At 43.7% G+C, this 16,187-nt stretch overlaps 1 protein-coding gene across 5 annotated transcripts in view; it reads left to right on the top strand.

The window, feature by feature from the left end:
- numb (NUMB endocytic adaptor protein) overlaps positions 1 to 16,187 on the top strand; it is a 41,441-nt gene that overhangs the window by 12,413 nt on the left and 12,841 nt on the right. For 4 of the 5 annotated variants that reach the window (XM_072689464.1, XM_072689462.1, XM_072689463.1 and 1 more), the window contains exons 2-3: positions 10,395 to 10,534; positions 15,184 to 15,258. In XM_072689464.1, the coding sequence (XP_072545565.1) occupies positions 10,409 to 10,534; positions 15,184 to 15,258 (201 nt within the window). In that variant the 5' untranslated portion in view covers positions 10,395 to 10,408. Of the gene's footprint in view, positions 1 to 9,481; positions 9,500 to 10,394; positions 10,535 to 15,183; positions 15,259 to 16,187 lie in introns of those variants that run through there. The other variant, XM_072689461.1, reaches the window with a different exon arrangement.

The raw sequence follows: 16,187 nt of genomic DNA, 5'->3' as shown, positions 1-16,187 counted from the left end.
GAGCAGCAAATTGTCCTGTTCCTTATGGTCCACAGAAACTTGGAAATGTCCACACAAGGGCTGATTCCTATATAAAATCGTCTGTATGCAAATTCTGTTGAATAATTAAAAGATTACACTGCAGAAAAGCCTGGTTAATGTTGTCACATTTAAGGTGCAACGTGATGATTTTTGAGGATTCAATATATGTGCACTGAATAACTGGCCTTAGAATAAGGATGCCGGTCAAATGTTTAAAAATGAGAATTTTGCATCAGAAACATGTTAGCGTTTGCCTCCTACCATCCTTTCAGAGGCGCTACACCTCCAACACAGCAATGACACCTTAGCTAATGGTCTTATTGCTAGAGCGAGATAGTGGTTGCTTAAGAAATTAGTAGTAATGATACAAATAAAGGACTGAATATGGAATAGAGCGCGCACACACACATGCACACACTGAAACATCAGTGTAGATTTAGTCTTGAACAGTGGACCGCATTCAGGGATGTTGACTGATGGAGCTGTAGGGACTGAATTTTTATATAGTTTGACTTTTTGTATTCTTGTAGCTTTGTGATCTGCAAGTTTTAGTAGCTGTCTGGACAGAAAGTTCACTTTTTTCCGTGCCATAAAAAAACTTTATAACTCATTAGTAAGTCACAGAATGATTTGTTTGTGGTGTGGGATATCACTTTCTGTCAACTGTTGTTTGTTGACAACAGCGTGTTGAACCACGCCGCAGACGTCACATTCTGCTACATGAAACTACATAAAACAATGCAAAGTCATATTAGACAGAAAGAAGCTTAAATAATCAAAAGCTTCAACTTTTTCCTCTGTTCTCCAGAACTGTTGAGAAAACAGGCAAATGACCCAAAGTATCAAAACTTTGGGAACATGTCTTCAAATCTGCCTTAACGTAGGGCCCAGTTATCCTGCCCAAAAACTTTGAAAGTAGGTCAGTTGCAAAGTGACAGGCTCGAAAATATCAGGTCTTGCTGCTGATTGATCAAAAGTGGGAAAAACTGAGGCACTTGTTAAGGGTGTCAAATATGTAGTTTTTGGAGCTACACCTTCCTCTCCAAGATCTTCTAAAACTTGGACTGTTAACACTGTTTGTTGCTTGTTCATTATTTTAGATTTTTTATTTTTTTTCCCTTATATATAAAGTAACAGGATTCTTTTTTGAAATACCTCATTTTGCCCTAAAAACAATATAAATAAAGTCTAGCTTGGTCTGAACACAACTCACTTGACCCCTTACTGCAGTGTTACACAGAATTGGCATTTCTTGCTCTTGGCCTCCTCCTACAGCTGTGGAGTGTTTGTGTTTTTTTCACAAGTGTTGTCCTGCCTTTGCTTCATCAAAGTTAAATAGTTTAGTTAGCTGCGTTTAGCCTGCAGTAGCAATGATAGAGACACTAGTCTCCCTTTTACAGGTCAGTGGAGCATCATAATGATTTTGCTGTCATGTTAAGATATAAATGCTACATCTTGTTGCTTTAAGTGGACTAAAGGGGTTAATTTCACAGAGCTAGCATTTTTGGTAATACATTTCATTTAAAAACACGTTCTCTAGAGCTTTCTGTTCAGGATCAGTAGGCTTTCTCAATTTTAGTCCTGCTCTGCATGTTGTAGCATTTCTGCTGTTCTGACCCAATCAACTTCACCTCAGGAAGGGTTTCTTTTTCTGAAACACCTGTTGTCAAAAATGGCTTTCCTTGCGTTCAGCTAAACCACAAAGTTCTGTTCTTTCTTGTTGTTCACAGCTTATTCTGTACCCTACATTACACTGACAAGGCTGTAGAATCTTCATGAAGGCCTGAATGCAGCCTGAGTGGGTTGAGAGATGTGAATTTATGAAAAGACATTGGATGACTATTGATTCAAACAAGTCTTGACTGATCATCTACATCTGGGGTATGTGAGTTTCTTTTCCCCCCCTCAGTAAACCCTTCTTTACTTAGTTTATTAGTTGCATCCATTGTCTTTAGAGTAGTAGAAGCTCTAAAAGTCGGGGCAGAGAATCACGGTTGTAGTTCATTATTATGGTTTTCATTTTGACAGGAATTGCTTCCGGTGATTTGAAGAACTTAGTAAACAGGTTTGAGACATTCTCATAATGACTGAGATGTGCAGCACACACCCTGAGCTAGACACTAATGCAGCATCAAGTGTAGATCCTACAGTCCTGGCCTGAATTTAGTTTTTGGGGTCATTAGATGCAATTAACAGCAATTAAGGCAAGTCTTTCTGAAGCGGACAGCCCCCACTGAGTATCCACCAAGTTAAAAAACAGCAGGGAGAAGCTCCTTTGATACTCCTTGCTCTTGTTCTGCTCTTTCACACCCCTCTCCTTCTGTTCCTGGGCTCTGTTTCTTGTGGTTCTCTGTATTTTCTTTCCTTTGAAAAGCTGAGACGTTGTACCCAAACAGCAGGTACAGACAGCTTTCATGTCTCAATGACACTGAATGTCACAGGTTGTGTTTTGTGTTTTTAGTGTGGTTTCAGGTTAATGTTTAGTGCATTGGCAGCCACACAGTATTCTCTGTTTAGGATCCCTGCATAATTCTACTGGTTTTCCTCAATTCTAAATGCATTGCCATTTAAAGATCAATTGAAATTAATTAGCAATAAAATGATCACATTTTTTCAGCACTATCTGGCACCACTGAGTGTAATTATTGTTGAGCTACAGTCCTGGGCATGGACCATAACTGTTGCCAGTTTCCCTGGCTGGCCAATCTGGAGCTCTTGGCCAAACACTTAAGATATTCTGTTATTTTCTCCACAGATGGTTTCTTTCTATGTCTTTTCCCCTCTCGCCCTCTCTCTGTTGGTCCTGCTTCTCTGCTCTGATGGAGCTGGGATTTCAGATGTTGCAGCATATCTCACAGGGTTTGTTTTTATTGGATATAATGTAGTAATTGTATGGGTTTTGCAGTATGACTGACAATATGATTTGCAGGTTTTTTTATTTATTTTTTTTTTTTTATGCAAATTGTGCATAAATAAATTAGCTTGGACCTGGTATCTTTCTCCCTCCCACTCTCCTAGTACTAAATAGCTTGTGGTGCTTTGTGTTAATGACACTGTGTGCGCTTGTCCTCTTCATTACTCAATATTGTCAGGGTGTACTCTTCTCACGAACTTGTGTCCTTTCTTCTTACTTTTCCATCTGATTTTCAGTCATGTCCATGTGTGCTTTGGGGTCACCTTTAGCCTCATAGCAGATTATACAAAGACTGGGTACCTTGCACTTCCTGATTTGAGTTCTGCTGATTGTTACAAAAAGTTTCATTTTACTGAATGCATGTAGTAGTAGTAGTAGTAGTAGTAATAATAATAATAATAATAATAATAATAATAATAATCATAATAATCATAATAAATGCACAGTTTAGACTATGTTAAGGTTTAGCTAAGCCAACAGTACTTCTTAATAACTTCTTAATAAGAAAAAGGCCCAGTGTTGCTCTGCGGACTGTATGTTAGTAGTATTAGTTAAAGATCTGTGTGTGAATCTGTTAATCAGAGATGGCCGTCTAGATCAACTTTATTTTACTGTTGTAATGGAAACCATCACCTCTTGATTAGCCGTGTCATCCATGCTAATTGGACTTCCTGTTTTTGCAGAACGAGGAGCTGAGGCCAGCTATATAAAGGCAGTGATTGGCTATAGCTCTCTTGTTGACTGGCATGCGCTGGCGCCTGCTGACATGGGCTCATTTTTGAGCAGCACTGCCTGATTGGAGCCGGCTCCTCCAGCATCAGCGTGCGTAGAGCCCAACTTTATGTAATGTGCCCGGCTTTCGAGTTTTTCCATTTTTACGTAAGCTGGTGCTGCTGAAAATTGGATTACTACACTAACAGCATTTTTTTGGCATTTGCGTTCATGGCACTGTGAGACACGGAAAGGAGCCGTCACAAAGTGTGTGTGTGTGTGTGTGTGTGTGTGTGTGTGTGTGTGTGTGTGTGTGTGTGTGTGTGTGAGTGTGTGTGAGTGTGTGTGAGTGTGTGTGAGTGTGTGTGTGAGTGTGTGTGTGAGTGTGAGTGAGAGTGTGAGTGTGTGTGCACATGTGATTGAGGGAGCCTAAGGATAAGAGAGGCCTGTATTCTTGTGTTTTGGGAGAGGGGGGAGATGGACCTATAGATTCTCTTCTTTTCCTCCCTTCAGACCCTCCCCTTTCTCAAAGGCTTTTTGTGCTCTTCCCCAGGATCCTTCTGCAGGGATTAATCAGTTTTCCATTCCTGGAGAGATTATTCAAATACTCCCATATCTGCAGGCCAGCACTGTTCATTCTCTGGCCTGCTCTCTTGTCCTTCTTTATTTGCCTCTCTCTTTTCAAGACCATCAAGATACTTGAGGCAGCTTCCTCCATTGTTTCTAGATATTATTCTGCATTATCATTTGTCTTTCTCATCCATTAATAAATAAATGAATGAATGAATGGATAGATCTGAGGGAAAGTTAGGGGAGTGACCTGTGAAAGGAGTGAGCTTCTATCTGGCACGGGCTCAAGTCCTAATGGGCACGTGATAATGGTCTCATTAAAGAACAGAGAGAATGTGAGAGTTTGAGTGTGTGTGTTTGTGTGTGTGGGACAGCCGAGGTACTGAGGGCCCCTGCCGTGCTGGATCCTTCTTGACCCCTACCCTGCTGCCCCATCCCAGCCAGTCCTCCTACAGCAGGACCCCTCTCAGACAATCCCACTGCAAAGCCCTCTCACATGACTCAGCCCGCCCCGTGGGTTATTTTCCCAGTCCCCCCACCTCTCTCTCTCTCATACTTTCTCTCTTCCAACTTTTTCCTCTCGTTTCCCACCCTTTCTTTGCTTCTGTCTTACCTCTGGCTCAGCTCTCTGGCCCCACACACACAACTCCCAGATCCCCTCCACCCCCCTTTCCCTCCCACACACGTCTGAACCTTCAGAGGCAGAGAGAGAAGGACAGACAAACGTACAGAGGGCCCGCCGAGTCCAGGGCACAAGAAAGAGGGCGCAGGGGCCAAAACATTAAAGGGTAAAAAATGAAGGCCCATTGAAGAGGAGAGAGAGCGAGAAAGCAAGGCAGACAGACTAATGGGAGTAAAGGGGCAAATGAAGTGAATTGGTGGTGGCAGAAATCTGTTGGAGAGAAGAGGGAGGAGAGTTTTCATCTTTTCCTCCTCCTTCTTTCTCCTCTCTCTTCAGCTTTGCTGTGGAAGCACAGTGACAGGAGCTCGCCTGAAGCCTGCACTCAGCACAGATATAATATGACCTAAATAAAAGCGAGAGAGAGAGAAATGGAGAGAAAGGGTGGGGGGTGGCTTGACATTACTGGTTGTTTGTCCTGAAGGAGTTGAGCGAGATGTACTGATCAGACGCTGAACAGATTGCTCCTCTTTTTCACTCTTGCTGCGTGTTGATCTTCACCACACTGCTTATCGAGTTCAAGATATAGTTTTAGATATCATTCAGTCTGCTTTCACACACAGACTTTTCTGTTCCATGTTATTATTTGGTTGCACGCCGCATGCTCCATTCGATTAGCATTTTCATGTTCTTTGCGTCTTTGTTTTTGACGTTTCTATGAGCCCTTTCATTGAGGGAGACGTTCCAGGCTGCTCTGTAAATAATGTGTGTCTAATGTGTGAATTCAACACTTCAGAAAGCAATATTTAGTGCAGGGCTGTCACAAACGCCTATTAGTGTTTGAGTAATGCACCAGTTGACTTGACAGTCCAAAGGCTGAGCAAAAGGCAGCAATAAATATGCAGTTGACTGAACGGTAAATGTATTAGAAGAATTGAACTATGAAGACCTTAAGGACACTTACTGGACTAAGAATTGTCATTATATGATTTGTTATGGTGTGATTTGCCATAATTCTCAACATCCTTAAAGGGTGTCAGTCTGTCTTATTGTCAACAGTCCATGCTGGTGTAGACATGAATAGTGTGGGGAATGTTTTCTTGGCACACTTTGGGCCTGTTCATAGCAGTCAGTAGTTTTATGTAGAGTTTGAAATGGTCACCTCACCAATCCGAGCCTTAAATCATGCTGAGGCTCGGATTGGTGAGGTGACCATATCATTATTTGGGTATTGAACATTTCAGCATGCAAGGTTTTTGGAAAAATACACTACATGGACAAAAGTATTAGGCCAGAGATTTTCAGTATCTGACTGCTTCTCGCTACAGGAAATGTTCCACGTGATCTAGGCAAGGGATGGCACCGGTGTAGCGCATTCAGGAGGCGCGGCAGGAACCAAAAAGTATGCTGCTTAAATAGCAGTGTTGTTAACAGCACATCAAAACTGGCAAACGAGGCTCCTGACTCATCTGTATTTATTCCATCAACACGCTCACTGTGAATTCTCTGGACACTTATCTTATCTGGACTTTGTACTGGACGTTGTATAAGGGGGGGGCTGGCAGGATAAAGTCCGGGTTATGTATATATACAGCTGATCCGTACATTTGCGTTTCTACATACAGCTCCTCTTAGTAATGTCCACACCTGGCATTAGGCATGGTGCCAACAGGTTCATGTTTGTCTGCTCCTGAGACCTATTCTGTGAGCAGTACTTCTTTACAGGGACCAGACAAGCTGTGTCTGCATCAGCAGCGGGTGCAGCTTAAAGTAGCTAAATACATTTGTTAGAAGTGGTTTCCACAAACATTCGGACATATAGCGTATAGTAAATGGTTAAATTGATTGATTTGTTTCCTTGTATTTGCAATTCTGTGACTGCAAAAGGTTGGCATGTTTCCAAGGATGAATTGTTAAGGACCTGAGTGAGCGGGTGGAGGCAATGAGGCTGCTAGTTGATGTTAAATAGTGTAGTTGATGCTAGATTGTCTATCCGAGACCTTGTATAGAAGACAAGTGCTCATCTGCGTTCATTATTGTACTGACCCATGAGCTCATGTGCTATAACTCAACATGGGGGGCAGCGGTGGCTCAGCGGTTAGAGCGCCGGGATATCGATAACAGGGTTGTGGGTTCGATTCCCGGGCTCGGCAAGCTGCCACTGTTGGGCCCTTGAGCAAGGCCCTTTACCCTCTCTGCTCCCCGGGCGCTGGAGTTGGCTGCCCACCGCTCTGGGTGTGTGTGTGTACTCACTGCCCCTAACACGTGTGTGTGTGTGAGTGTGTGTTCACTACCAGATGGGTTAAATGCGGAGGACACATTTCGCTGTACAGTCCACACTGTACAGTGACGAATACGTGCACCTTTAACCTTTGTTTAAGTGTTCCTCAGCGAGCTAACTAAATACTCAGAATTGGTCAGAATGCACATTCTTTATAAAATCAAGACAATTTATACCCACAAGATACATATATACAGTGTCTAAGTGTGTGTGGGTGCATCACAGGCCATATTTAGAACTGTGTGTGTGTGTGTGTGTGTGTGTGTGTGTGTGTGTGTGTGTGTGTGTGTGTGTGTGTGTGTGTGTGTGTGTGTGTGGAGAGAGAGAGAAGGGAACCTGATTTCAGCAGTATTTCTCTGGAGACAGGCCCAGCAGTGTGAGCTTGGTGCGCAGAGCCTTAGAGGCCGGGTGTGTGACTGGGAGATAAGGAAGCAGCCCCTTATGGGATTCGTCACTAGTGCCTTCTCTGGCTCACAGCTTACACACGAGGTGTGCTGGGCAAAGCCTTTTACGATGCAGCGTTTGTAGTTTTCCCCCCCTTTTCAGACCAAGGTGTTTGTCACTGACCGTGCTGACCGCAGCCGTGTGTGTATGTGTGTGTGCGCGTGCATTTGAATGAGTCTTTCCTTTGGCTCATTCAAATGAGTCCTCTGCTCTCTCTCCCCTGCAGATCTACACTCGCTGACCCATTTCTCACACACACACACACACACACACACACACACACACACACACACACACACACACACACACACACGAAAAACACACAGTCTGTAGCCCAGCAATATTATTGAAGACTCCTAAAAGTGCAAGTCTTCCGGAAAGCTGCTGACCCAGCACTTTCCCACTTCAAGATCTGGTACGGTTGGATGTTTATGGAAATATTTATGGAAATATGTCAAATATGTATACGTATGTTTATTTGGAATTGGACAATTTGTTGTTTCGCTGAGAGGAAGTGCTTGCATCCAGACTTCCAGGGAATAATTGAGCTGGGTAGAGGCTAATATGTAGAATGCCAAAACAAAATAACCACGTTATGCTAAGTGGATTAAATAATAAACGAGGCAAACCAATATACTTATGAACTGCAGGCTGTTATTTTCCAGTTAACTGTGGTGGCCTTCAGCTTTAAGGTACTGTTACAACTGCTGAAAAGGCACTGTTGGTAATGCTCTTTGAGCAGTTGTTGAATGTTCGCAACTTTTATACTCATGTGGTAGCAGAGTATGACTGTATTATTGTCAGATCACAGTCTACTTTTGCATTAGGTTCGCAAATTGGATTATGATGGTATCAGAAAACTGTGCAGGATTACAGCGAGTGTTTATACAAATCTGTGTCTCTTTTTTTGCTAAAATCTGGTTACACCAGCACTGTCTACACAGAGTCTACATTGGGAAAGAGAGAGAGAAGCTCATCTGACAGTTTTCCTAATTGCATAAAAATAACAAGTGAGAGCTTTAGTAACTCCAGTTACAGATAGTAGCATGAAGTGTTACATGAAGGTCATAACATGCAACACATTTTAACGGCTTGATTACGGAAAAAAGGCTATAATAACCACCTTTGGCTAATTTAACACTTTTAGTCATTTTATTTCTTAAGGTAAAGCCGTTTTTAAGATTGTAAAAGTGTGATATATTAACCCAACAGCAAGAACTACCAAACAAGGCTCCTTAGAATGTAGATTAGGGTTAGAAATAGCCTCTCAGGTCTTTTAACATGGAAAGAAAATGAGCGCACATGCAAATCACATATTTACAGCAACAACGTCATTGACTACAGCATGAACCACAGCAGCAGCCCTAGTCCAACTAAATGATGTTAGTAGTGTCCACTGCAGAGTCTCTATCTCTGTCTGTCACCCGTTCACTGGTTATCATTCTTGGGCCACTTTTGGAAGGTTCTGACCGCTGCATAACCGAAAAACCTTACAAGACCTGCCTGATGTTTTGGAGATGCTCTAACCCAGTCGTCCAAGCCCTTGTCAACGTGTCTCAGTTCCTTATGCTTCTTATGTCTATTTTTTCCTGCTTTAACACACCACCTAAATGAACTGATGGTTCACTTGCTACTTCATATATAACACCATTTGACAGATGCCAGTGTAGATGAAGATAATCAATCTTTTCACTGCATCTGTCAGTGATACTAATGTTCTGGCTGATCTCCGTCTGTCTGTGTCTATCTCCTTCACCCTCTTATTCTCATCCTCGCCCCTGTTCCTGCTTGACTGTTCCACTGTGCTCTGGTAGCTCTGTTAGTTAGCATTCAGTGAGGCAGGGCCTGCTGTGCTGGAGTGTGATGGGACCTGCTGGCTATCAGAGGGACAGAGTGTCTGCTTTAGAGTGACTGCCTCCCACTCCACTTGTCTCTGCAGGTGACAGCCCTGCTAATCTGACTTCGTGCTGCATGTGTGTGTGTGTGTGTGTGTGTGTGTGTGTGTGTGTGTGTGTGTGTGTGTGTGCGCCATTTCTGGGTAGATGTTGTGTAGCTATACCGTTGTAATATGTGTCACAGCTTGTTTTAGGCTGCAGCCAGTTCAGAGTCAGGAGGCTAAGCTGAGGTCTCAAACATTTAAAAAGCAGACACTAGGCTGAACTTGTCATGGAAAAGTTGGTCACATCTGTAGGTATGATCACATCAATGTCACATATGGGTTCTGTGTCATACGAAGTCATACGGAGTTAGAATATGGATATATGGAGCCAAAATATAGTTTAAAAGTAATGTCAGCATTAAACCATACAAATAATCACATTTAAGACATGGCATTACTGACATGTCTTTACAGTTAATGATGGAACTTACGTGGTATGCTTCTGGGATTCTGCCAATGTTTAAACTTGCCATGAAATAGTACAACGATGTTTTCCTCTTGTTGGAAAAAGAAAGTTACATTTAGCTTTTCTCTGTGATTTATATAACGCACTCCTATATAACTTCTCCTAACATGGAATTTATACCCCCATTAAACCATATCTGTTTCTCTTGGAAGTGTGTGTGTGTGTGTGTGTGTGTGTGTGTGTGTGTGTACATGTATATGTAATTATAAAAATAAAAACATTAATTATAAAAAAAATACAATTATGCAATATCAGTAATTCCCAGAATTCTTAAAAAAAATTATAAGAATTAAAACAACTTACTGACCTGCTGAAGTGACCATGTCACTATCGCAGGCAGTTGACTTTGTGGAAGTGAAAAGCTCTCCCACCCAAGCAATGTGTCCATGTGTCCCTCCCTCACTTCCTCTCCTCTCAATTCCTGTGCAGGAGGAGGCTAAACCATGAATAAGCTACGGCAGAGCTTCCGCCGCAAGAAAGATGTGTACGTGCCTGAGTCCAGCAGGCCGCACCAGTGGCAGACAGACGAGGAGGCAGTGCGCAGCGGCAAGTGCAGCTTCGCAGTCAAGGTAACAATCATTTATTTATTTTATTTTTTTGGTCTCTTGCAATACATACCACCACTCTTCCTCTCCTCCACCCCCTGATTCACTGTAATGCTGATGGCACAGTGAGGTCACATTTTAGAGCCCTGTCAGGCCAGGGGTTGTAAGTTAGTCCCCGCTCTGGTCTCTATCTGTAAGGAGTAGGGTGTGTTCTTCCTGTGTCTCCTCCTACTTTTAAAAACACACATGGTAGCTGAATTGGTCATGCTTAATTTCCCCAAGGTTTCTGTGTGGGAATGAATTGGTCTGTGGACTGGTACCCTTTCCATGAAGTATTCCTGCCTTGCGCTCAACGATTCTGGGTATAGCCTGGACCCCCTGCAATGCTCAACAGAAATAAGTGGCTAAGAAGATGAATGAATGAATGAATGAATGAATGAATCTGCTGTTGAAAATCTTTCTGTTGAAAGCCTGTGCAAAGGCATGCAGGCCAGCCCTAGTGCTGCTGTGTTCAGATGTAACTCATACCTCTGTTGCTGCCACACAAGCAGCCCAGAGAGACCGAGACTTGTGCGAGTGGCTGCCCCCTTCGTCTGAAGGCTCTCGCTGTGCGGCCTGCATGTGGTCCTTCCTCCTCCCTGTCAGTCCTCTCTGTCAAGGCCCACTGCTGCCTGTCCACACACAGCAGTTCACAGCCTGTTGTGTTGAGGCAACACAGTCCAGGCTTTTGGCAACATGGTGTTGAGATGGTCTGCTTCCCTGTGTGTGTGTGTGTGTGTGTGTGTGTGTGTGTGTGTGTGTGTGTGTGTGTGTGTGGTGTCACTTTGCCTTCTCCACAGTGAGGGTGGAGGGGGGTGGGTCGGGGTAATGCTGGGAGTCATGTGATGTTTTTGAGCAGGGAGGAGAGATGGAGTAAGGTGAAAGATTGAACCAGGTCAAAGCAGGTTTTAGAGCTGCTCTCTGTTGTTTATACTTTAGTGTGCTGGCATTAAGCAGAAAATACAGAACTCTAGAAAAGAATGATGAGCTGTCTGGTCTATAATTTCCTTCCCATCTACAGTTTTCCAAAGGAAAGAAGTATTTCTCCCTAATTGGACAAGCTTTTGAAAAAGCGTTAGTTGCTAGAAGGTCCTAATGACAAGCAGTTTTTACCTATTTGTAAACCATTCCTTAATACAGTGACGTACAGTGTTTTTTGACTAGTTTATCATGGTGTGAAAAATTCAATTCAATATGACACAGCTTTTATATTGCTTTCACTGAGGACTCTACTAGTAATACAGCACCCTGTTTTCTCCTCATTTAGTCCATTTCGATTCCCACCCACTAGTTAGGAATCCTCCTATCACATTATATGAAATATCATGGACGAGATGACCAGATAGAACCGCCTGATCACATGATGCTACTAGCGCTGGGAGCATGAAGGCTACATGAAGCCAGCCATGTACTGCTGCTAACATGACGCCATTGGAAGGACCAGCACACTTGGAGGAGAACGATAAATGCCAGTTCTGTTGAGTGGTTGGGGGGCAGAGTGAGGCCAGTTATGCTCTGTGGGACTTTCAACCATTGATTGATGTGTATTACCTGGATATCTGACCTGTAATCTGATGATGGGGCCAATGCTTAGATGTGTATTTTGTACTCAGGAGACCGTTAAAGAGTGTAGCAATGTCTTTTTTTCCATGATTGATGATCATGATAATAATAATGCTAGAATAAAAAAATGAGTTATTTATGTTTGCTTATTTATATTTGACAAATAAAAGTACACGTTTGTCAGTTTTCAAAGTTGTCTGTCTGTTTGAGACTGTGAATTTTGAGTTCATTTTCCTGATTAGTGGAGTTGGGGGGAGGGGAAAGGATGTTATTTTTGGGCCCTGATTCACTTTAGCTGTGGTACTATATTTTTAGCATGATAAATTGTGCTATGATAAGGCTTTCAGAGGGTATCATGGGTGTCATTAGGGCTTCCACAGCTTCGTCTTTCAAAAGGGCTCTAGAATAGGCTCCTCAGTGGCGGATCTGGCTAAGGTTTCACTCTATTGTTGGGAGATCACCCTGATACTGGAGTCCAAGAGGGCATAATTGCTCTGCTCAGTTGGATGTATTGCTGTTCAGCATGTGAAATAAAAACATTTTGATGGCAGTTTTACCAGCGTGGCTCTTCGATTGTGATGTGTATTGTTTTTGTATACATTATGATATAAATGATATACGATAAGCTCTTGAAGTATGGTTTTATGATATTTGTGCAATGTTGTTACTATGTAGTGTTGTTGGTGTCTGATGTAGACTGTAGGCATTACATTAATGCCGATAATACTGTGTGTACTTTTGCCATGGCCCAGATTCCTGTGCCGTCAGTAGTATGCTCTCTCATCTTCTCCCAGCTGCTCATCATAAATTACTGCTATACTGCTAACATTTGAGATGGTCCACTTTCTGCATGCTGCCCTGTACCTCTTCCAGTGTGCCTATGGCCTCATTAAGTGTGGTCACGTTCTGGTGGCATTTCAGGGTTTACTTGATTTACCAGTCTTCCCGAGTGCCTGTTTGTTGAGCCGAGTAGCCGGGTTTCTGTGTGTTGTGGCCTGTATGTGCAGAGGGAGAAACGGAGTGCTGTTTCTGGAACTGCAAGCCCTGTCCTCTCTCTCCTCCTTCTGTCACCATTCTGTTCTCTCTCTCTCTCTCTCTCTCTCTCTCTCTCTCTCACTGTGCTAGTGCAACCTACCTTGCTAGCTAGCCTTGTGCTCGTTCACCCCTCCCCTCCCTCTTGCTCTCTCTGTCCTGCATTCTCTCGCACGCTCTCTCTCTCACACCCCATCTTGGTCTCTCCATCTCTGTCCCCCTCTCAGTGTTCCCCATCCCCTAAGGATCTGTGTGGGTTGAAATAGTTGCAGGGAGATTAGTGCATAGTGCCTTTTAACAGAGGGGCTGGAGGTGGTAAAGGATGACCGAGAGAAAGTGATGGCGAGAGAAAGTGGAAGTGGGGGAATTGGATGGCGAAATGGGTCTGCAGCCAGGCTGTGTGGTGTCGAAACTTCCCCCTCATAAACGTTTTGCAGTGTGAGGCGAGTAGAGAGGAAAAGCCCAATTCTACGCTCATTACACCAGCACAGCACTCCCTCTGGACTGCGGTTTATCCCGCCGCGAGGGACTAAAACTGTGCATGTGTCCGCCTGTGAGCTTTCGAACTTGACGCTCCTCTTGTTTAACGGCTTTAGAACCGTTAGAAAGTGGACAGAGTTCAGTCATATAGCGCTTGACTTGTTCTCTATACAGTATTATGTCAAGAATACATTGCGTAGGACGTCTCATTCTTTGCGCTGATGCTCAGCAAAAGCTGAGTGAGTGTCTTTTTGGACGGAGCAGCTGGAAAGTGGGCTGATATCTGCATTTTTCTTTGCGGTAAGTCTTAACACCGTCCCGCTCAGACCGAGCGGAAAACGGCTGCTCACGTGGCTATAGGCAGCTGGTTTTCCTTGCTCATGCTCAATAACTGGTTCAGAGCCAGGTATAAATAGCAATGTCAGAGGGGTGCCTTCTCCTTTGGAATGAGGCTAGACTCGAAGACCTATTTTGCCATTCTTTTAGAAGAGTGCCTGACTTTTGCTCTAGGAACTGCATCAGGAAAGAAGAGTTGTGAACCAGCAGCAGCTTGAGCTGCCCCTTGGAAGTCACTGCGATTGGCAGTGTAAGAAAATATCGATATATTGAAGTATTGCGATATTATGTTTAGCAATACTGTATCAATTCTCAAAAACCGTGTTCAGTTAATTAATAGTTTACATCAGGGGTATCGAACAAATGACCCGATTTAAGGTTCGGATACGGCTCGCCAGGTAAATTTAGAGTCTGTGTTCTCAACGGCTCAACTTTTTAATTGAGTTCAGCTGCATAATAAAACAAATCCATTCTCTCTAAACCGCACCAACACTGACTTATAGGCATAACAGAGGGGCGGGGCAACAGGGAGTTAAACTGCCAGTCAGAATCTTTATTTCAAGGAGGGAAAAGACTCCCAAACAAATGACTTTACATACATAAATTGATGGCAGTTTCATTCATTCGCTAGATATTTCGATTTAATGACCTTTTTTGGTATGACTTTTTTTTTTTTTTTAATGAAATTACATAATAAACAAATCGCAAAATATTGTTTTACTGTATCTTGATATATCACAATATATTGAATTGGTTCTTGCCAATACACACCCCTAGATGGTATAAATATGTGCTTGTTTCTATATGTGCCTAATTATTCATTCTGTCCTGAGTGTGTCACGATCTCAGAATAGCTATATGGAGGCCTGAGCTGGGTGGGGGCCTGAGGGGAGGGGGGGGGTCTTTGTACATTTGTGCGTTCATTAAGGGAAGGGATAGGACTTCCTCTCAGCACCACATACACAATAGCCGCGTGCCTCAGTGCCTGATCTCCAATCTCCCTTGAGGCCGGGGGGCGAGGCGCAGAGGGAACTTGAGTGAGGGCATGGTGTGCGCACGATGGCTTCCTCCTCTGTAAATGACGGTGGCCACTGTGGTCCTGTAGTTGAGAGCAGAAAGGCCAGCAATGTGACTGTGCTGACAGGAGGGGAAGATGACTCACTGCCACTGCCTTCAACATAGCTAAATTTTGTTCTCTCTCCCCCTCTCCCTCTCTTTTGCAGTATCTGGGCCATGTGGAGGTGGAGGAGTCTCGAGGCATGCACATCTGTGAAGACGCAGTGAAGAGGCTGAAGACGGTAGGTGTCTACCGCACAGAGCTCTGCTGTCTACAGGCCAGGACCTCTCAGCTGCTCTCAGTTTCTTTCTCACGCTAGCCACAGAAGCTAGGACCTGTCTACTAATCTGACCCATGTTCCTGATCTTCTTGACTGTTTTATTTTCTTATCTGCAATAGTTTCTCCTTTTGAGCAGGGTGAACTGTACACTTTTTTCATCTGTTTGAGGCTTTCCCTTGAATCTTAATTCCATACCCACACCTCTCTTCTTCTCCCATAAACCATTACAGTCTTATTACAGTTCTCCCATATCAGCCCTGAGTTCCAGTTCCCAAAAAGAGAGGCAATCCCAGACTTCTCTTCCACACCTGCCTTAAGAGGATCCCAGTTGTCTTCTAGAGCATCCTTTTGTTCCATTTTTATTTTAATCGAACACCGCCCATATTTCCTTCAGCAAAGTCAGCAGGTAAAGAGGGTGGTGCCATTCCTCGTAGCATGAGGTCACCTCATATAGTGCCTGCCCATCTTCACCAGCAACATGACTAAGTGTTCCACCCTGCCCCGAAACGCCTGCTCAGTCCAGTGGCGTGAACGGACACTTGCTGGCCTGTCACCCTGCCCTCCTGCGTAGTGCCCCTGGGGACGGACAGACGCATGTTTCCTGTTTGGTCCAGCCATCGTCCACTGGGAGTTTATAAAAGGGAAGACATGCCGTATCTTGAAGGGGAAGGAAACCCACTGAGCTATCCATTTTCCAAGCTGACAAGGCTTTGCACGCCTCCACCCAGGTTAAGAAGTTGGGTTAGATAGAACACAATCAGTGGGCCCATATCAGTCTCTCTCTTCCTCTTGTCCTCTTTCTTCCTGTCTCTCTCTCTCTCTCTCTCTCTCTCTCTCTCTCTCTCTCTCTCTGTGACTCTTCTGATGTTTTTTTGGGATCCTCCAGGAAG

This window comes from Salminus brasiliensis, chromosome 10 (assembly GCF_030463535.1).
Source record: "Salminus brasiliensis chromosome 10, fSalBra1.hap2, whole genome shotgun sequence".
In the NCBI taxonomy this organism is placed as follows: domain Eukaryota; kingdom Metazoa; phylum Chordata; class Actinopteri; order Characiformes; family Bryconidae; genus Salminus; species Salminus brasiliensis.
The sequence above is the reverse complement of the archived record's forward strand: the minus strand, read 5'-3'. Positions and strand labels throughout refer to the sequence as shown.